This window comes from Somniosus microcephalus, chromosome 22, assembly GCF_052327205.1.
Source record: "Somniosus microcephalus isolate GS21.2 chromosome 22, FLI_Smic_1.0, whole genome shotgun sequence".
Classification (NCBI taxonomy): Eukaryota; Metazoa; Chordata; class Chondrichthyes; order Squaliformes; family Somniosidae; genus Somniosus; species Somniosus microcephalus.
In genome coordinates, this window is record NC_141008.1 from 14,027,059 (window position 1) to 14,049,408 (window position 22,350).

The 22,350-nt window shown below is 46.5% G+C and overlaps 1 protein-coding gene across 1 annotated transcript in view; it reads left to right on the forward strand.

Annotated features, from left to right (window-relative positions):
• Window positions 1-13,270, forward strand: part of LOC147102048 (protein spinster homolog 1-like) — an 82,025-nt gene extending 68,755 nt beyond the window's left edge. The window contains exon 5 of the mRNA XM_085965067.1: window positions 12,318-13,270. Within this exon, the coding sequence (XP_085821193.1) occupies window positions 12,318-12,391 (74 nt within the window). The 3' untranslated portion in view covers window positions 12,392-13,270. The remainder of the gene's footprint in view (window positions 1-12,317) is intronic.
• Window positions 13,271-22,350: the final 9,080 nt, after the last annotated feature.

Consider the following 22,350-nt stretch of genomic DNA (forward strand, 5'->3'; position numbering starts at 1 on the left):
AGAGATTAATTGGCAGTCATTAGCAATTAATACGTTGTTAAAAAAATACGTGCGCTGTTAATTACTAGACTTAACTTTCTGCGGCGAGTTTAATGGGCAATTAATGTGCAAATGCAGCAACTCCATGAAACTCACTGGGAGGTTGAGGGCAAGATGTTGTTTTCACGAGGCTAACAGTGGAGCCATAACTTGTGGCGGTTCGCAGTTCACAGGGTATCTCTTCCTCGCCACAAGTTGCTGTTCGATTTGTGCATTAATAACATGGGTCATTCACACACCGTGATTGTTGCAGCACATTCTGGGCCCTTGCTGTCAAGGCAACAGCACTTGGACACAGTGAAAGGAAAATTTGAGAAAATGGAGCAAAATTATAGAGCACTGGAAAGGAACATTTGAGCTAGGGTATTAGTGAACAAGCATTCAGAAAGACATTGTTTAAACAGTTCAAATCAAACTGCACCCCAGCAGATCCCTATTTACGCAAAGCTGATAATATTCATTTCTTTGTCAGTGAATTTGAGGCTTGTCAACAAAATTCGACAAAGCTATTCCAACCTCATTTACATGTAGCTGATGGTTTATTGACTCACCTTGAGAGGCCAGTGGTTTGCTAGACAGGTGTTGACAGATGTAGAAGTAATGACTGGGCCTTAGATTCCCTGACATCATCTGTACACCACAAATGTAATCCGTTGATTTTAGCTTAGCGACTGGTTTCCGTGATATGTCAGCACAGTGCAAACAACGCCTTGCAGCTTTCTACAGACCTGAGCAGATCTCCCGTGGCATTGCAGCTCGTGGGATACGTCCTCTCATCTTTCACCTCTCTTTGTGTGACCTTCCGTTTTTCTCTCTTTACCCCTTAGTTCTTGGTCATTTCTTGGCCTCTGGTATATTATCTGTTGATCGCTTTATACTCCCTCCCCGTCAGCTTCTGGCTACCGTCTCTCTTTCGTCTTTTCAATTGGACGGTGACCAATTGATTGGCGCAGTCGGCAGCATTTTGGTTTGCTTGCCAGGCCGTGGGCAAGAAAGGGAGCTCGCTACTACCCCGAGCTGGCAGGCGGCGAGCACCTTTCGGGTAGCGGGGCACAGTTGTCGGGAGGGATCCACGGCACGGGACCCATTTTCTGGTGGTGGATGTGTGATGCGGGTTGGAATGGGAACAGCAGGAGGGAGAGGGAAAGGGTGAGGGGCAGGAGGTTATTTGGGGTGGGAGGTGAGGAGCTAATTGTTGGGACCGGCTGAAATGGAGCGGGGCTGGGGTGGGATTGGAGTCGAAGGTAGAGGTTAAAAGTGAGACCATGGAGAAGAGGGCGGTCATGGACTGGGAACGAAGCTGAAAGAATGGGGCGGGCGGGGGTACACACTGAATGGCAAGGCTGTGAGGAAAAGAGGAGGGAGGTCATGCACTGGGAGCGGGAGGAACAGGCATGGCCACTCGAGGGAGACTATAGGGGCAAGGCCATTATGGCAGAAGGAAATGGCTGCAGGCTCCAGGATGGGCCCAGAGGGGAGGACTGAGAGAGCGAAAGGGAAGGAAGAACAGGACAGCAGGGGAATAAATCAAAATAAATGAGAAAATAAAAAAATAAAAGGAATAAGAGTGAAAGAAAAAAACTTACCTGTGAAAAGGAAAATGGCGGACAGATGGAATTGGTAAAATCGGGAGGCTTGCCACCACGCCACCTAGTGTCCAAAGTGTGCCACTACACTGTGACAGGCGTCTGATTACATAGGAAAATTGCCATTGTAAATTTCAACATAAAATTCACAACAATGAGAAGTTGATTAGTCAGTTCAGCTCCAGCAAGGAGCGTCTTAAAGGGGGAGCGAGAAGTAGAGAGGCAAAGAGGTTACCAGAGGGAATTCCAGAGCTTAGGGCCTAGACAGCTGAAGGCACAACAGCCTATGGTAGAGTGCTGAAAATCGGGGATGCGCAAGAGGCCAGAATTGGAGGAGCCCAGAGATCTCGGAGGGTTGTGGGGCTGGGGGAAGCTACAGAGATAGGGAAGGGCGAGGCCATGGAGGGATTTGAACACGAGGATGAGAATTTAAAAATTGAGGCGTTGCTGGACCGGGAGCCAATGTAGGTCAGCGAGCACCGGGGTGATGGGTGAACGGGACTTGGTGCGAGTTAGGACACGAGTTTTGGATGAGCTGAAGCTCACGGAGGGTGGAAGATGGGAGGTCGACCAGCTGCTGGTTGACGGGTGGGAGCAGAATTTTGGGTGGCGGGCACTAAAGGAACGGTTGCCAGTAAACAGTGTACGTCGCGGGGAGGGTGTTTTTGTGGGGCGGGCGGAGGTGTCTCACAGGTGGGAATTTGGGGGGGGCCCCGGGACAGGGGGAGGCCTAAACATTCCTTGTGGGGTCTGGAGGATCACTCCTCCTCTTGGGCCCACCAGGCAAGTAAACAAAATGATCAGTTTTGGCCTCTCCTGGTCCCAGATCCTCTTCCTGCTGTCGTCATTGGGCGGGAAAGTCACAACAGCTTCCCCTCAGGCCAGAGTTAAGATAGCAGCTGGGTCCCAATGACATCATTGGCATCAGGTATGAAATGAAAAGCCTTTTGCTACGTTGGGGGAGGGGTGAATTTCCTCAGAGCTTCCTCCCCCATCTCACTTCCATCGTAACATTGGCGTAAGCGCGTCGCAAGCGGTTGTCTGTAACCTCCGATCACTCCGTCTCCCGTTGAGGGGGGAACAGGACGGGCGACGCGGACTGTACGCTCAGCGCCTGGCAACCGCATTCCAGAGTGAAGCAAAACGCTGCAGGAACGGCCTCCTCGCCAAGGCACGGCTTTTGGGTTTGCAAATGAATAGAGAGGAGAATAAATTCAGTGACAAAAACGTTGTTTTTGCCCCGTAAAAATACAGCCCATTTCACTTAATTATACACTTGACTTCCAGCTGCAGGCCCTTACAATTGAACAATTGCCACCTGAGTTGACAGCCCATTATCCACTTTATTCACCATTCCCAACAACAAGCAGACGCACAATCGTATATCCTGGCTTCCGTTTGCAAGGTGCAGGCATTTTCGACCAGCTGTTACCTCAGGGGCAAGCTGGTCCACTCCGCAGCCCCAGTGTGCTGACTAGGTCCGCAGGTGAAAAGAGGTCCCTGGACAACTTACTGGGAGGCAACCAACACCAAGGGGACAACCTGGGTAATTCCGGGATCTCACGTGAAGTGCGAGATAAAGAATTGGAGCTACTACGTTCCCTGGAGTGGATGTTCAAGGTCATAAGAACATATAAGAAATATAGAACATAGAAGATAGGAGCAGGAGTAGGCCATTCGGCCCCTCGAGCCTGCTCCACCATTCAATGAGATCATGGCTGATCTTCTGCCTCAACTCCATTCACCGGCCCTATCGCCATATCCCTTGATGCCCTTACTAGTCAGAAATCTATCGACTTCTGTTTTGAATATACCCAATGACTGAGCCTCCACAGCCCTCTGGGGTAGAGAATTCCAAAGATTCACCACCCTCTGTGTGAAGAAATTTCTTCTCATCTCAGTCCTGAATGGCCTACCCTTTATCTTGAGGCTGTGGCCCCTGGTTCTAGACTCCCCAGCCAAGGGAAACATTCTCCCAGCATCCATCCTATCAAGCCCTGTAATAATTTTGTATGCTTCAATGAGATCCCCTCTCATTCTTCTGAATTCAAGAGAATACAGGCCTAGTGTCATGGGATCTTTTATGTCCACCTGAGAGAGCCTCGGTTTAACTCCTCATCCAAAAGACGGCCCCTCCGACAATGCAGCACTCCCTCAGCACACTCAACCTCAATTATGTGCTTAAGTCTCTGGAATGGGGTTTGAACCCACAACCACTACTGACTCAGAGGCGAGAGTGCTACCCACTGAGCCATGACTGACACCAACTTCCAGGAAACAAATCGCTCCCCCTCTCTCCTTGTGGTGAAGCCTCTGACCTCTGCTCACCACCTCCCCATGGCAACTCAATTGAGACTGGAGACTAAGGACGTGGGAACCTTGCCCAAAACCAACTCCTACAGCAGTGCCACACTGCTCGTCACCTTGAACACTCACATTCTACCCTTCTGTCTAACGCCCTCTCTCTCTGCTTCTGAAATATCCACTGCACCTACTGTGTCAGCATGGATTTGTGGGCTATACTTGGTTACATGTAATTTACAGCGAGGCCTGTTATTAGCGGTGTCTAAGTCTCCATGTTGATTTCAGTTGATTCCTTCACAGCTGAACCCAGAATTAAGGCCACATAGTTTCTGAGCAATTAAATTGATGTAAGTGTAATTAATATAAACAGCAAGTCGAGGTAGCAAACGTTTCAAGCATAAACAAAGAATTCTTGGAGTTTTGATTTTTTTGGAGGGGGGGTGGGACTGCTTCAGTTCCTGGGGCGTTTTGGACTGTTGCCTTGAAGAATGCAATTGTGGGGGGGGAAACGGACGGTTAGAATTCTAGCCGTATCGCCAAGGCCTCAGCAGTTTATTTCTTGACTGGCTAAGCTGCACGCAGCAAAAAGGCCCCAGGTTTGATCCCAGGTTTGTGAACATAAGAAATAGGAGTAGGAGGAGGCCATTCGGCCCCTCGATCCTGCTCCGCCATTCAGTAAGGTCATGGCTGATCTTCTACCTCATCTCCACTTCCCTGAACTATCCCTCGATTCCCTTAATATCCAAAAATGTATCGCTCTCTGTCTTGAATATACTCAATGACTGAGCCTCCACAGCCCTCTGGGGTAGAGAATTCCAAAGATTCACAACCCTTTGAGTGAAGAAAGTTCTCCTCATCTTGGTCCTAAATGGCCGACCCCTTATTCTGAGACTGTGACCCCTGGTTCTAGACTTTTGTATGTTTCAATGAGATCACCTCTCATTCTTCTAAACTCCAGAGAAGAAAGGCCTAGTCTACTCAATCTCTCCTCATAGGACAATCCCTCCATCCCAGGGAGCAGTCTGGTGAACCTTCGTTGCACTCCCTCTATGGCAAATATATCCTTCCTTAGGTAAGGAAACCAAAACAGTACACAATACTCCAGGTGTGATCTCACCAGGGCCCGATATAATTGTAGTCTTTACCCAAATCCTCTTGTAATAAAGGCCAACATACCATTTTCTTTCCTAATTGCTTGCTGTACCTGCATGTTAACTTTCAGTGATTTGTGTACAAGGACACCCAGGTCCCTCTGAACACCAACATTTCCCAATCTCTCACCATTTAAAAAATACTCTGCTTTTCTATTTTTCCTACCAAAGTGGATAACTTCACATTTCTCCACATTATATTCCATTTGCCATGTTCTTGCCCACTCACTTAGCCTGTCTATATCCCCTTGAAGCCTCTTTGCATCCTCCTCACAACTTACATTCCCACCCAGCTTTGTATCATCAGCAAACTTGGATATATTACATTTGGTTCCCTCATCCAAATCGTGCTGAGACAACTGGGACAGCTATGGGCGACAGTTAGCATCAGGCCCCTGAGCTCAGGATGGTAAAATCAGCCAGGACCCCTCTGTCTCGACCACTATCAAGAAAGCGCGGCGAGGACTGGGTTCAGCTGTGATGCCTCCTGGTGTTGAATAGCCAGCTAGCCTCACACCTGAAGAACAGCAGGGAAGGCAAGGGCCGTGGAGTTGGACAGGTACGCAAGCAAGTCGTCCTATGCTTCAGGAGGAGGTAAAGCCTGCAGGAGATGGCGTGGTGGTGCCGGTTGTGCATGGCAAAAGGAAGAGGTTAGGTTTGTTTGTTAAAGGGGAATTGCCTTCAAGCCAATCAGGGTTCTTTAAAATGAAAGTGGGGTAGGCGAGTCTGCTTTTAATCTCATGCCTGACCCCCCCCACCCCCTTCTCTTTTCCAGGTTTTCCATCTCCCATTTTCTCCATTTCCGCTGGTCTCCCAATTCCTTGGCTATTTACACGCGCTCTGTCTCTTTAATACCTTAATGTTTCTGCCCGTTATTCAAAGGAGACAGGGCGATCGGATGTTACAGACCACCATCCCCTGGGTCTGCAGTGAAAACTCTGTCCCTGCACAAAAATGTCATGGACAAGATTTAACTCAATGAGGGTGAATTTCCTCGTAACTTCGCCGGGCGTGTGACGCACACCCCTGTTTACGACGCACTTACGCCGAAGTTACGATGGAAATGAGGTGGGGGAGGAAGCTCTGAGGAAATTCATCTCCAATCTGGCAAAAGGCTTTTAATTCCATACCTGACTCCCCCCGCCTCCCCCAACACCACCTCCGCACCCCCCCCCACCGTCCCAGCTGTTCCATCTCCTATTTTACTCCTAAATAATTTTGCCCGTTATTCGACTGAGCTAATCTGTTACATTCTTCCGCTCGCGATTCCTCTCCAGGTTTGTCTGTGTTTTGTACGTAGGTTTCTCCTCCCCCTTCTGGTTGTATTAACGTGCCTGCCTGCTGCCTGTTGTTTTTTCAGTTCTGAAGAAGGGTCCACACCCAAAACGTGAAATTTTCCGTTCTCTCCCCAGAGACTGGCCGACCCGCTCTGTGTTTCCAGCACTTTCTGTTCTTGTACCTGCATCTATTGGTTTAGGATCATGTAAAAATATGATTTAAATATTATTTAAATTATTTAATAATGTTATTTAAAAATATTATTTAGGAATATTATTAAAATATTTTAAAATATTATTCCTTGCACCTTCGAGAACGTTCAGTAGCGTTGAATGGCCAAACCACCTGAACACTGTCTGCTTCCCAAATGAGCTGTGTATTTACATGATGGAGTTAATGGTTTGCAAGCCAGAAATACCTCCCAGCAATTTTCATTCTACATGGAGATCTGCCAAACTCCCGGGCTCTCTCTAGCTGAGGTGGCCGGATAGGCGCTTGTTGGCTGTCAGAAGAGAGGTGTCGTTGTTCTGAGGCACGACTGTTAACCGTGGGTTGGAGTCACACAAGGAAAGGTCAGCATTGACACTTGAAGCCACACTTTCCCATATGGTGCTGTTTACACTCGACTGGTTAGAAAAAGGCACCTGGAATTCCCGCAGACACACAGAACAACCAGTTACAAACAGCCATTTACTCTGTTTCCCCAGGAGGTTCTGATGATCTCCTGCCAAAGATATGAGCAGAGGTCGGGAGAATCCCGTGGAGATTCGGGTCGGGTTATGCACTAACTTGAATGGAAGCGCGGACCCAATTTTCTACAGCCATCTTATAAAGAAAGAAAGACTTGCATTTATATAGCGCCTTTCACGACCACTGGATGTCCCAAAGCGGTTTACAGCCAATGAAGTACTTTTTGAAGGGTAGTCACTGTTGTAATGTAGGAAACGTAGCAGCCAATTTGCACACAGCAAGCTCCCACAAACAGCAATGTGATAATGACCAGGTAATCAGTTTTAGTGATATTGATTGAGGGATAAATATTGGCCAGGACACCGGGGAGAACGCCCCTGCACTTCTTCGAAATAGTGCCATGGGATCTTTTACGTCCACCTGAGAGAGCAATCAGGCATAGCGCTGAGTGCAGGGAACACGCAAGTGCTGGGGGTGGAAAAGTGATTGTAAGGGAAATGTAAAAGGATGGGGAGCAATTAAAGGAAAGTGTTGAACTGATACTGTGTAGGACTCCCAGTCCCATCCTAAAAAAGGTTCAGACTCTAGAGGCAAGTTAGCCTTCAAGATTTATTGAGCATATACGTGATTACAAGCAAGCTTACAAGTAGATTATCTATCGAGGACCAAGAGCAGCACCAATCCAGGCCAGTACTTGATCAGCAGTGCCCCCTAAAGATACATGGTATTCCACATTTATATCTTTTCTATAACACACTGACTTTTGATCACAGGATATGATATAACCCGACCATCATGTGCCATTGCTTTGTCCGTAGACTGACTCAAACCAGATTTGTCCAGCTCTGCAGTATATCACTTGGTTAGTCTTGATACAAAACAATTAGTCAGGAGGCCCCATCTCATATGTTTTACTTAGGGTTACCTTATCTCGTGTTTCTTGTTTCAAGACTTCTTTTCCATGGTTGCCCCCACTTAACTATTTTAACTCGTATGTACTCGAGTAGGAGAAAGACTGTGGGAAGGACAGCCAGAATGTCGACCATGGAGTCTCTTCTCTTCTTAGGCAGTCCCTCGGGACTGAGGATGACTTGCTTCCACATTAAAAATGAGTTCTCAGGTGACTGGTTAGTCCAATGCGGGACCTACAGTCTCTGACACAGGTGGGGCAGACGGTGGTTGAAGGGGCGGGTGGGTGAGGTGCTTGGGTTGATGTGCGCTCCTTGCGTTTGACGCCTGTGGAGTTAGGAGGCTGCCCAAGGGCAGGAGGTGCAGAGTAGAAGGGTTGTAGTTATAGGGGATTCTATAATTAGGAGAATAGATGGTATTCTTTGCAGTCAGGATCGAAAGTCTTGATGGGTAAGGAACATCTCAAAACCACTGGAAAAGAATCTGGAAAAGGAGGGGGAGGATCCAGTTATGCTCCATGTCGGAACCAATGACATGGGAAAGATAAGGGAAGTGGTCCTGCTATGGGAGTATCAGGAGTTAGGAGCTAAATTGAAAAGCAGGACCAAACGGCTAATAATCTCAGGATTATTACCCAAGCCACGTGCAAATTGGCATAGGGACAAGCAGATTAGGAGAGTCAACACGTGGCTAAAGAAGTGATGTGAGAAAGAGGGGTTCCTTTTCATAGGACACTGGCACCAGTACTGGGACAGGAAGGAGCTGTACCGATGGGATGGGCTCCATTTGAACCGGGCTGGGAGCAAGGTCCTAGCGGAAAGGATAACTAGGGCTGTAAGTAAACTTTAAACTACTAACATAGTGGGAGGGAACTGCTAGAAATTACAGAAACCTAACAATAAAAGAATCAGGAAAAGAGAGCAAATGATAAACTGAAGGAAGGAATAAAAATAACAGGAATGGCCAGAAGTTGTCTAAAATTACAGCGCATAAAGGTAAAATGACTACTAAAAGCAAAGAGAGAGGAATAATAAATAAAAACAATTTAAACTGTTGGTACATGAATGTACGTAGTATTCAAAGCAAAATGGATGAACTGGAGGCAATAATTTGTCGAGAGGATCCGGATATAGTCGGGGTGACTAAAACATGGCTACATAGAGAACAGGATTGGCAACTAAATATTGCAGAATATAACACATTTAGAAAGGAAAGGGAAGGAAGGCGGGGAGGGGGTGCAGCTGCACTAGTTAACGAAAACATAATGGGCCAGTAATTCCGGTCCCAACGCGTGTGTAAGAACGGTGTACTCACGCGTGGGCCCGTTGGAAGTGCTGGATTTCAGCATGCACAGCGCATGCACGGGAAACCGGCATTTCCTCCAAGGGGTTTAGAGGTCCAACGCGTGCGCGCAGGACTCTGCGCGCACGCGTTGAACTTCCTTCTTTTTGACAGGTTTGCATGTGTGTAAGGACGTAAGGACTTCATTCTTTAAGGTAAGTGGTCTATTACTTAAAATTATAACATTTTTTCCACAGCTTTATTGTTTTTAAGGACTTTACAGTAAGGTAAGTGTAGCTTTAGACCCGATTTTTAAAAAAATTATTTTTTTCAAAAATTTGATTAATTGTTTAAAATAGCTTTTTTAAAGTTATTTATAGTTTATTTAATTATTGGGATGTTTTTTAAAATGTTATTTAAAGTTAAACTAGTCTTTTGGGCGCCCGTACTTTTCATGAGTTTGACAGTTCTTACTATCAAACTCATGAATGAAGTTTCCCCTCCCCTGATTGGCTGCCCAGTGCTCACCTGATCCCAGCCGGCACATTGCACTAACTACGCCGCTGGATCAGGCAAGCACAGCGCGCCGACATCTGAACCGGGCCAGTGACAGGAATTCCAAGCAGGCCCAGGCTTCAGATGTCGGCGCGCCGGGTGAGTGCACATCAGGGGCTTGCACGTGCGGCAAGCCCCCAAACCTAATTTCTGGGCCAATGGCAGAAGAGGAGAAGGATTTAACGAGCAGTAAGATAGATACAGAATCCAAATGGATTGAATTAAAGGATAAGAATGGATCTGTCACCCTATTGGGGTATATTGTAGACCACCAAATAGTGGAAGGGAATTGGAGCAAGAAATATGTAGACAAATCTACGAGGCGAGTAGCAGGAATGGAATAATAATCATGGGAGATTTCAACTACCCCCCAAATAAACTGGCAGGAAGAAGTAGCACAAGGAGAAAAGGGAATCGAGCTGTTACAGTGTATACAGGACTCCTTCCTCAATCAGTACGTAACAAGTCCAACAAGAAAAGAATCATTGCTGAATCTTGTAATTAATCAGAACAGATAGGAGAAGTAAGAGTAGGAGAGCATCTTAGTCGTAGCGATCACAACATAGTAAGGTTCAAGATTAGGATCGAGAGTGACATCAGTAGGACAAAGATTAGGTAATAGATTAGAAAAGAGCAAATTATGAGGAAACGAGGGTGGAACTTAAGGTAAACTGGGAGAAAATCTTGGAAAACAAAGGGACAGTGAGAAATCTTTATAAGTGTAATCGAGAGAAATTTATTCCACTAAAAGCCAAAAACAAGCAAACTAATTATAGGGCATCGTGGATAAATAAAGAACTAAAGGGAAAATTGAATCTAAGGGAAATGACATATAAGAAGTACTAAGATACTAAAGGAGAGGAGGACAATACGAAGAGCTTCGGAGAGAAGTTAGAAAAACCATGAGGCAGGCAAAGAGAAATTACAAAATCAAATTATCAAGGAATATAAAAAGAAATAATAAAGTCTCCTACAACAACAGCTTGCATTTATACAGCACCTTTAATGTAGTAAATGTCCCAAGGTGCTTCACAGGAGCGTTATCAAATAAAATTTGACACTGAGCCACATCAGGAGATATTAGGACAGATGACCAAAAGCTCGGTCAAAGAGGTCGGTTTTGCGGAGCGTCTTAAAGGAGGAGAGAGTTTAGGGCCCAGGCAGCTGAAAGCACGGCCGCTAATGGCGGAGCGATTAAAATCGGGGCTGCGCAAGAGGCCAGAATTGGAGGAGCACAGAGATCTCGGAGGGTTGTAGGGCTGGAGGAGTTTACAGAGATAGGGAGGGGCGAGGTCATGGAGGGATTTGAACATGAGGATGAGAATTTCAAAATCGATGTGTTTCCAGTCCGGGAGCCAATGTAGGTCAGCGAGAAAAAGGATGATGGGTGAACGGGATTGGTGCGAGTTAGGATATGGGCAGCAGAGTTTTGGATAAGCTGAAGTTTACGGAGGGTGGAAGATGACACATAAATAAGAAAAAGAAAATGAAATTGTGGATAGGGCCAGTAAAGGATGAACAAGATAAACTCACAGGTAATGACAGAGAAATGGCAGAAGTATTGAATAACTACTTCACCTCAGTTTTTACTAAAGAGGATAACAAAATAAGCACCGCTAGAGGATGAAGTTAAAAGAATATTAATACAGTTTGAGTAGAAAGGGAGAAAATAAATGACAAACTAGCAAAACTAAGAGGATAAAACCCCAGGTCCAGATAGTATGCACCCACAAATACTTAAGGAAACTAGGGAGGAGATAGCTGAGGCACCGGTTTATAGATACAAAAGTTCCATCAAAGAGGGGGTAGAACCAGAGGGCCGTTGATCCTCTGCACACAAATGGAGATAGAACAAAACCTGGGAACTATGGACCAGTCAACTTAACGTCTGATAGAAAAGATTCTGGAATCTAGACTAAAAGAAGTGATAGGAGAGCATCTAGAGACAGAAATTATAATTAAAAAATAGTCAGCATGGATTCCAAAAGGCTAAGTCATGGTTAACTAACCTGATAGAATTCTTGGAAGAGGTAACGGAAAGAGTAGACAAGGGTAATGTAGTAGATGCCATATACTTGGCTTTTCAAAAGGCCTGCCATTGGGGAATTCCCATTGGGAAACCCCCGAGTACAAGAAATAGGGCAGGGGGCAAAAAATAATTTGCCAGCAGAGAAAAAAACCAAAAAGGACAGAAAAGCAGTCCAGAAATGGCTTTGTAACTGACTCAGTTTGCAAACCGTGTTTTTCAACACAGCTTGCAACTCTCGCCACCCATTATTTATGATAGAACGTCCAGCATGAATGTCGGGAAATGGCGTACAGGATGTTCAAAGCCTCAGTTTAATTGTCTGATGAAGCTCAGACCTTTTTTAGGCAGACATTTCCTGCCCCTCAGAGCTATGCACGGCATGCAAAGTGAGTATCGCGGAACGGTCAGGCAAAGTGAGTATCGCGGAACGGTCAGGCTGGTGTGTTTGATATGGTTGCTGTTACGTTACTGTGATTGTTGTCACCTGTTTTGCAGATTCAGCAAACACGATCACCGTCCCGAGAGGCCAAGGGTCCACTGCCGTGCCTGTGGCTGAAGTCTTGAGTTAATGTAGCCACTCTGGCTGCTGGTCCGAAGGGGACAATTGTCTGAATGGCTGGAATATCAAACAATAAGTTTCTAATTAAATAAAAACACTGGCAGCGGCTGTTTCCTACACAAGAGAAAGCAACACCTTCCGCAGGGGCTTCTCGAAGGCGTCCTTCACGTCTCCATTCCTCACTCTTCACCTTTCTTTTACACATCGCAAGTCAGGCTAGTGTGCAGCCAATCGCCTCTGCTTCTGATAGTTGTTTCCAATGGCAACAAGTTCTTCTGCTGTCTCATGAAGAAAAGCCTTTTGAACACAGCACAGTGTGCTAAATGTTCAGCCATGGACATCACTAAAGGATTGTTTACTGTCTCCTTGCTCAGAAAGGCCCTTTAAAAAAAATCATTACCCTGAATGAACATAAGGAAAGAAAGAACTTGTATTTATAAAGCGCCTTTCATGACCTCAGGACGTCCCAAAGCGTTTACAGCCAATGAAGTACTTTTGAAGTGGAGTCACTGTTGTAATGTAGGAAACGCGGTAGCCAATTTGTGCACAGCAAGGTCCCACAAACAACAAGGTGATAATGACCAGATAAATTATTTTTAGTGATGTTGGTTGAGGGATAAATATTGGCCAGGACACCGGGGATAACTTTCCTGCTCTTCTTCGAAATAGTGCCATGGGATCTTTTACATTCACCTGAGAGGGCAGACGGGGCCTCGGTTTAACGTCTCGGCCAGAACAGGCTGTAGTAGTTTAACTTTGGAATTTAGCCATCCAGCGTTGACTGAATCCCCGCCAAATCAAATACCTCGAAGCTGAAAGCTCCCCCTGCCCCCCACCCCTCTCCACAAGAGGTGCTGATACATTTCACAGGCAACGTCCACATTCCAGTACCTCCCCCAAGTGTCCGTTCTCCATGTGTGGACCTGGATGGTCAGTAGCAGCATGCTATTTGACCGCTGTGGGCATCGTAGTAGAGCCAACTCTTGCCATTGCCTGATGTGCAAACACTTGCACTTTCCAATAGGAGGGTCAGTGGATCAGAAACAGGAACCCCCACCACTGGTTTTTATGAACCCTCCCTAGCCCAAGGGCCCTGAGGGCACCTGAAGCTGCCTCTAGCAGCCCCCAGGTAAATCAGCGAATTCTGCACAAACCAGACATTAAACCTGCGGCTCAGTCATTGCGACTCCAGGGAGTGGATTTACCCACTGTGCCCCAGACATTAAACCTGCGGCTCAGTCATTGTGTCTCCAGGGAGTGGATTTACCCACTGTGCCCCAGACATTAAACCTGCGGCTCAGTCATTGCGACTCCAGGGAGTGGATTTACCCACTGTGCCCCAGACATTAAACCTGCGGCTCAGTCATTGTGTCTCCAGGGAGTGGATTTACCCACTGTGCCCCAGACATTAAACCTGCGGCTCAGTCATTGTGTCTCCAGGGAGTGGATTTACCCACTGTGCCCCAGACATTAAACCTGCGGCTCAGTCATTGCGACTCCAGGGAGTGGATTTACCCACTGTGCCCCAGACATTAAACCTGCGGCTCAGTCATTGTGTCTCCAGGGAGTGGATTTACCCACTGTGCCCCAGACATTAAACCTGTGGCTCAGTCATTGTGTCTCCAGGGAGTGGATTTATCCACTGTGCCAGTGAGTAGGATTTCATACCTGCCTCAACAATTTCAGGTTAACCTGTAAGTCTTCATCATAATTTTATAATTGCCTTCACCTTGGGGTTTGTTACTAATATCACTTGTTTGTAGCCAAGTTCAATGGGGCTCTTTACTCCCGTGAAATTCATGTTGTTTATGATATTTTAATATTCAGACCATTGTTTGAATCCATATCCAACACAGCTGCCAACTATTTTAAGGAACGGTGTTGGGAATGTATATCCAGACAAAGGAAAGGGAAATCCAGGATTATTCCAATCAGGAATGCGGATCTGCAGCATTTCGTAAAGAAGCAGCTCCTTGGGAAACGAGGTGGTGCGATTAATTCGAACACCACTTTGGAACCCGAGTTTAAAATCCAGCTCAGTCTGATGGGTTTCGTGTCTCCGCTCGCTGCTGGTTGTGTGTGAAATGAGTTTCTCAGTCCCAGCCTGCTCTCTCATGGGAGCACAGCAATACTGTCCATGATTCAACACAACCTCACTGCGCGAGGCTGGTGTGGGAAATGGAGAATGTACGGCGGGCTCTGGCCTTCGGAGATTGGGTTGAGGGATAGTGTTGGGGCAGAGGAAGAGGGAGTTTGTTTTTTCTACATCTAAACTGTGCTGAACCTGACCTGGGAGTGCTTGGTACAAACGGTGGATACCAAAGGTTCAGACGTGTTGCCTTTCCCCAATAGCGACATCACTCACTTTAATGAGCACAAAACGTACGACAAAAGGTGAATTATTTTTAAAAGAAACCCGCAAATCCTTTTTTTAGATGATCATAAAAATCGCCGAGTTTATTTTCCTGAGTGCGCCAAAAAATGTCACCGTAAAACCAGTAAACAGCTTCATTTTGCCAAATTAAGTAATATAGATTTAGATCGAATTTTACAGCACGGAAACAGGCCATTCGGCCCAACGGGTCTGTGTCAGTCTTTGTGCGCCAAACCAGCCTCCTCCCACCCGACGACTTCTAACCCTTTCAACGTATCAAATGTGACAAACTGTTTGCAGTATAGTTTTTGTAACCTGCTGCAATATATTCCATAATTCGGAGCACAGCCCCGCATTCCACAAACTTTACTGTACTTCAGCAGTGGCAAAGAGACCTGTGAATATCGTTTTAGTCCCACTGCAAACACTGTACAACCAACATACACAATGACTTCATCATGTAATATGTATAAGAATCTACACCTTCATAACATGGATATGTGAATGTATACTTAAGTATATAAAGGCTTCATAAAATAGATGTGTGAATCTATATATATAAAAGACCTCTTCTGTCTGTCTGTCTGTCTGTCTGTTCTCTATACGTTCGAAAGTTATAGAGCGTACCTGCACGCACGTCACATCAAAAGAAAGCTTACGATTACGGACCAGTCATAGGCATATTTACTTTTCCGTCAGACAAAAATCGTGCCCATGGTATCCAAAAAACGTTCAAAATTCCGCTCATTAAATGGGAAAAGTTCTGCTCATTTGCTCATTAGCATTGAGTGACGTGAAGGTTGACCAATCGTGCGGTCGAGTGACCTGACAGTTGACCAACGGTTGACCAATCGCTGCGTCACGGGGGCGGGTTCATTGCGCATGCAGGTGGGCCATCCTACAGTTGAGTGTTGAGTGACTTGACGATTGACCAATCCTACAGTTCAGTGACCTGACGGTTGACCAATCGGTGCGTGTGTGGGCGGGCCTTATCATTCTGAACCGAGGTGAGTGGCCGCCATCTTGATTCTTCACGATTTTTTTCCCACACTTTCTGTGTGTTAGGGAGCTAAAGAAAATAACAATTTATTTCAGTTTTAAATTGTATTTAGCAACAGTAGGAAATTAAGCGATCCCCTGCCCTTCGCCCGGAGGCTCGCCTACTTTGACGGCCATTTCGAGCGGCTGTGCCGGCGCCGGGCGCGGCCTAGCAGCCCGGGAAGCCTGGGCCTTGAGTTGCGGGCCGTGCTGGGAGCCGCCGCGCACAAAACTTCCCCGCTGCGTCAACAGCCCCACCCCAGAGCCCGACCCAAAGCCACCAGGTCACCGGCCGCGGCGGGCCGTGCCGGGAGCTGCCGCGCACCAAATTTCCCCGCGGCGTCAACAGCCCCGCCCGATAGCCCGACCTAAAGCCACCAGGTCACCGGCCGCGGCGGGCCGAGCGGGAGCTGCCGCGCACAAAACCTCCCCGCGGCATCAACAGCACCGCCCCAGAGCCCGACCCAAAGCCATCAGGTCACCGGCCGCGGCGGGCTGTGCCGGGAGCTGCCGCGCACAAAACCACCCCGCGGCGTCAACAGTCCCGCCCGAGAACCCGACCCAAAGCCATCAGGTGAGTGGCCACGGCGGCACAGTCTCTCTCTCACACTCCCAATCTCTCTCTCTCACACTCCCAATCTCTCTCTCTCACGCTCCCAATCTTTCACACTCCCAATCTCTCTTTCTCTCACACGCCCAATCTCTCTCTCTCTCACACTCCCAATCTCTCGCTCTCTCACACTCCCAATCTCTCTCTCTCACACTCCCAATCTCTCTCTCTCACACTCCCAATCTCTCTCTCTCTCTCACACTCCCAATCTCTCTCTCTCTCTCTCACTCCGAATCTCTCTCTCTCACACTCCCAATCTCTCTCAGTTCAGTTCAGTTCAAATGCTTTATTGGCATGAAAGTTTACAGAGAACCATATTGCCAAAGCTTACATTGCAAAAAGGTACAGTTTTCCAACATTCTGTAGGTGTCAATCGATTTGACATTTGTTGGGTATATACAATATTACTTTTAAACAATATTAATTTTAAACAGTCTTTCTACTTCATTTGGTACGTTCAATATTAATTTTAAACAGTCTTACTTTTAAACAGTCCTCAGGTTGTGACATGTTGTTACATATTTAGCCCCAAGGTATGGTCTGTCTCCTTCTCCTAGGACTAATCTCAATTTTGACAGATCATCCAATTCCTTGAAATCTGGGGTTGTTTGGCTTAGCTTGTTGAATAATATGTTTCTTGATGTGTTGAATTTTTCGCATTTTAGGAGGAAATGCATTTCTGTTTCAACCTCGCCAGCCAGACATTGATCGCATATTCTATTCTCTCTAGGCTGCCAGGATTTCTTGTATCTGCCTTTTTCAATTTCCAGTTGGTGGTCGCTTAGTCTGTACCTGGTGAGGGTCTGTCTCTGTTTTGTGTCTCTGATGGTCGTGAGGTAGTCTGCCAGTTTATATTCTCTTTTTAGGGCCCGGTAACATTCTAATCTGCTTTGGCTTTCGGTTATTTTGTTCCAATGTTCCAGGTAGGTTTCTTTGCATTTTTTAATGATTTGGTTCACTCGGATTGGTGTTTGGACGGCTGTGTTGGTCTGGGGCTGGTCAGGGTCCGGCTGAGTACTTAATTTCAGTAGCAGCTGACTCAGGGGACTCTTTTCTGGGTTTAGCTCTTGGGTCTGAAAGGCTTTGAAATGAAGGGTGTCTGGGGAGCTAGATTTGAGGTGATTTAGGAAGTTTAGTGCTCGTTTTTGGATGTTTATTATCAGTGGGTATCTGCCTAGTTCGGCTCTGCATGCATTTGTTGGCGTTTTTCTTTGGGTGCGAAGGATGCTTCGGCAGAATTCTGCATGTAGGGCTTCTATTGTGTGTTTTTCCCATTTAGTGTAGCTTTGGTGATTTAGCGGGCCCCATACTTCACTACCGTACAGTGCAATGGGCAGGATTATGCTGTCAAAAATTTTGAGCCAGATTTTGATTGGGATTTGGATGTTGTAGAATTTTCTTTTTATTGCATATAGGGCTCTTCGGGCTTTTTCTTTTAGTGCATTCACTGCTATGCTGAAGCTCCCTGATGCTGTAATAGTTAGACCAAGGTAGGTGTAGCTCATAGTGTGTCCTATAGTGGTATCACTGAGGGTAAACTGGTATTTGTTTTCCTGACATCTGGGTCTTTTCTGAAAAATCATGATGTTGGTTTTCTTTAGATTTACTGTTAGAGCCCAATTTTGGCAGTATTTGTCGAGTAGGTCTAGTTGTTGCTGTAATCCCTGTTCTGTGGGAGACAGCAGAACCAGGTCGTCCGCATAGAACAGGGACTTCACTTCTCCATCCAGGAGACGGAGACCTGGTGACTCGCTTTGCTCCAGCATGTCTGCTAATTCATTTATGTATATGTTGAACAGGGTCGGGCTCAAATTGCAGCCCTGCCGGACGCCTCTTCTCTGGGTGAAGAAATCGGTGCGTTTGTCTCCAATTTTGACCCCGCATTTGTTTTTCAGATACATTGATTTAATAAGGTCATAGACTTTGCCCCCTATTCCACACTGAAGAAGTTTATAATAGAGCCCTTCGTGCCATATAGAGTCAAAGGCTTTCTTGAAGTCGATGAAACAGGCGAATATTTTCCCATTTTTTGTTTGGTGTTTATGTTTTTCAATGAGGGTGTGAAGGGTATAGATATGGTCGGCGGTGCGGTGTTTTGGAAGAAAGCCTATTTGGTTTTTTCTGAGGATATTATGTTTGTTAAGAAAATCAAGTAATCTACTATTTAGAATACTGCAGAATAACTTCCCTAGACAACTGTTGACACAGATGCCGCGGTAGTTATTTGGGTCTGATTTGTTTCCACTTTTATATATGGGGGAGATTAGTCCTTGGCACCAGATATCGGGAAAACAGCCTGAGCGTAATATGATGTTGAATAGTTTGAGTATCGCACCCTGCATCTCCATATTGCTGAACTTTAGCATTTCATTTTTGATGTTGTCTGGGCCACAGGCTTTCTTTAGGTGGAGAGATTTTGTTTTTGTGGCCAGTTCTTTCCGTGTGATTGGGGAGTCTAGAGGGTTTTGGTTGTCTTTAATTGTTGCTTCTAATGTGTGGAGTTTTTCTGTGACCTGATGTTGACTTGTGTTTGTTTTGTTTTTTGGGATGTCTTTGTAGAGGTTTTCAAAATGTGTTCTCCAGATGTCGCCATCTTGGATTGGTAATGCTTGCAATTGTGTTGTACTCAGGTTATTCCACATTTCCCAGAATTGTTTTGGATTGGTGGAGTTTTCAATTTCTTCGACTATTTTGTGGGTATAGTTTTGTGTTTTGTTCCTAATGGTGTGTTTATATCTTTTGAGGGTTTCGTTGTATCTAGTACGTAGGTCCGGGTTGTTTGGTTGCCGATGCTTTTGGTTTGATATTTTTCTCAGGTCTTTTCTGGCATTTTTGCATTCGTGGTCAAACCATTTCATATTTTTATTTTGTCTTTTGTGATGCTTCCTCTTCTGTTTCACGAGGTCGGCTTTTACAGCTGCCTCATGGAAGATCATATTTATATCCTCTATGGCCGTGTTTACACCATCTCTGGTGATCTCATATAGATTTTCTTTAAATTTTGAAATTTTACTTGTGAGATCAGGTGAATTTAGTGCTGTGATGAATTTATCTCCACTGTCTGGGTCCCATCTGTATGTCTGGTTTATTTTATGTAGCTTACTGTGTTCTTTTTTTGTGTCTGTAGTTTGGGCAGAAAGTTTAAGGTACACATTTATTTGGTTATGGTCTGAGAGGGGGGATTGCTGCCTGACAGTGAATGCGTTGATATCGCAGGGGTCCAGGTCAGTGATTGTATAGTCCACCACACTAGACCCAAGAGTTGAGGAGTATGTGAGTCTCCCTCTCTCTCACACTCCCAATGTCTCTCTCTCTCACACTCCCAATCTCTCTCTCTCACACTCCCAATCTCTCTCTCTCTCACACTCCCAATCTCTCTCTCTCTCACACTCCCAATCTCTCTCTCTCTCACACTCCCAATCTCTCTCTCTCACACTCCCAATCTCTCTCTCTCTCTCACACTCCCAAGCTCTCTCTCTCTCACTCCCAATCTCTCTCTCTCTCACACTCCCAATCTCTCTCTCTCACATTCCCAATCTCTCTCTCTCTCTCTCTCTCTCACACTCCCAGTCTCTCTCTCTCACACTCCCAATCTCTCTCTCTCACACTCCCAATCTCTCTCTCTCTCACACTCCCAATCTCTCTGTCTCACACACTCCCAATCTCTCTGTCTCACACTCCCAATCTCGCTCTCTCACACTCCCAAGCTCTCTCTCTCACACTCCCAATCTCTCTCTCTCACACTCCCAATCTCTCTCTCTCTCACACTCCCAATCTCTTTCTCTCTCACACTCCCAACCTCTCTCTCTCACACACTCCAATCTCTCTCTCTCACACTCCCAATCTCTCTCTCTCTCACACTCCCAATCTCTCTCTCTCTCACACTCCCAATCTCTCTCTCTCACACACTCCCAATCTCTCTCTCTCACACTCCCAATCTCTCTCTCTCTCACACTCCCAATCTCTCTCTCTCACACACTCCCAATCTCTCTCTCTCTCACACTCCCAATCTCTCTCTCACACTCCCAATCTCTCTCTCTCTCACACTCCCAATCTCTCTCTCTCAGTCCCAGTCTCTCTCTCCTCACTCCCAGTCTCTCTCTCTCACACTCCCAATCTCTCTCTCTCTCACACTCCCAATCTCTCTCTCTCTCACACTCCCAATCTCTCTCCCTCACACTCCCAATCTCTCTCTCTCACTCCCAGTCTCTCTCTCATCACTCCCAATCTCTCTCTCTCTCACACTCCCAATCTCTCTCTCTCACACTCCCAATCCTCTCTCTCTCACACTCCCAATCTCTCTCTCTCACACACTCCCAATCTCTCACTCTCACACTCCCAATCTCTCTCTCTCTCACACTCCCAATCTCTCTCTCTCACACATCTCCCAATCTCTCTCTCTCTCACACTCCCAATCTCTCTCTCTCACTCCCAGTCTCTCTCTCACATTCCCAATCTCTCTCTCTCTCTCACTCCAAATCTCTCTCTCACACTCCGTCTCTCTCTCTCTCACACTCCCAATCTCTCTCTCTCACACTCCCAAACTCTCTCTCTCACACTCCCAATCTCTCTCTCTCACACTCCCAATTCTCTCTCTCACACTCCCAATCTCTCTCTCTCTCACACTCCCAATACTCCTCTCTCTCTCACTCCCAGTCTCTCTCTCTCACACTCCAATCTCTCTCTCACACCTCCCAATCTCTCTCTCTCTCACTCCCAATCTCTCACTCACACTCCCAATCTCTCACACTCCCAAGTCCTCTCTCTCTCTCACACTCCCAATCTCTCTCTCTCTCACTCCCAATCTCTCTCTCTCACACTCCCAGTCTCTCTCTCTCCACACTCCCAATCTCTCTCTCTCTCACACTCCCAATCTCTTCTCTCTCACACTCCCAATCTCTCTCTCTCACACACTCCCAATCTCTCTCTCTCACACTCCCAATCTCTCTCTCTCTCACACTCCCAATCTCTCTCTCTCTCACACTCCCAATCTCTCTCTCTCACACTCCCAATCTCTCTCTCTCTCACACTCCCAATCTCTCTCTCTCTCTCACTCCCAATCTCTCTCTCTCACATCCCAATCTCTCACTCCCAGTCTCTCTCTCTCTCACACTCCCAATCTCTCTCTCTCTCACTCCCAATCTCTCTCTCTCACACTCCCAATCTCTCTCTCTCACACTCCCATCTCTCTCTCTCTCACACTCCCAATCTCTTCTCTCTCACACTCCCAATCTCTCTCTCTCACACACTCCCAATCTCTCTCTCTCACACTCCCAATCTCTCTCTCTCTCACACTCCCAATCTCTCTCTCTCACACTCCCAATCTCTCTCTCTCACACTCCCAATCTCTCTCTCCTCTCACACTCCCAATCTCTCTCTCTCTCACACTCCCAATCTCACCTCACCACTCCCAATCTCTCTCTCTCACACTCCCAGTCTCTCTCTCTCACACTCCCAATCTCTCTCTCTCTCACACTCCCAATCTCTTCTCTCTCACACTCCCAATCTCTCTCTCTCACACAATCCCAATCTCTCTCTCTCACACTCCCAATCTCTCCACACTCCCAATCTCTCTCTCTCTCACACTCCCAATCTCTCTCTCACATTCCCAATCTCTCTCTCTCACACTCCCAATCTCTCTCTCTCACACTCCCAATCTCTCACTCTCACACACTCCCAATCTCTCTCTCTCACACTCCCAATCTCTCACACTCACTCCCAGTCTCTCTCTCTCACACACTCCCAATCTCTTTCTCTCTCACACTCCCAATCCTCTCTCTCTCACACACTCCCAATCTCTCTCTCTCACACTCCAATCCTCTCACACTCCCAATCTCTCTCTCTCTCACACTCCCAATCCTCTCTCACATTCCAATCTCTCTCTCTCACACTCCCAATCTCTCCTCTCTCACACTCCCAAACTCTCTCTCTCACACACTCCCAATCT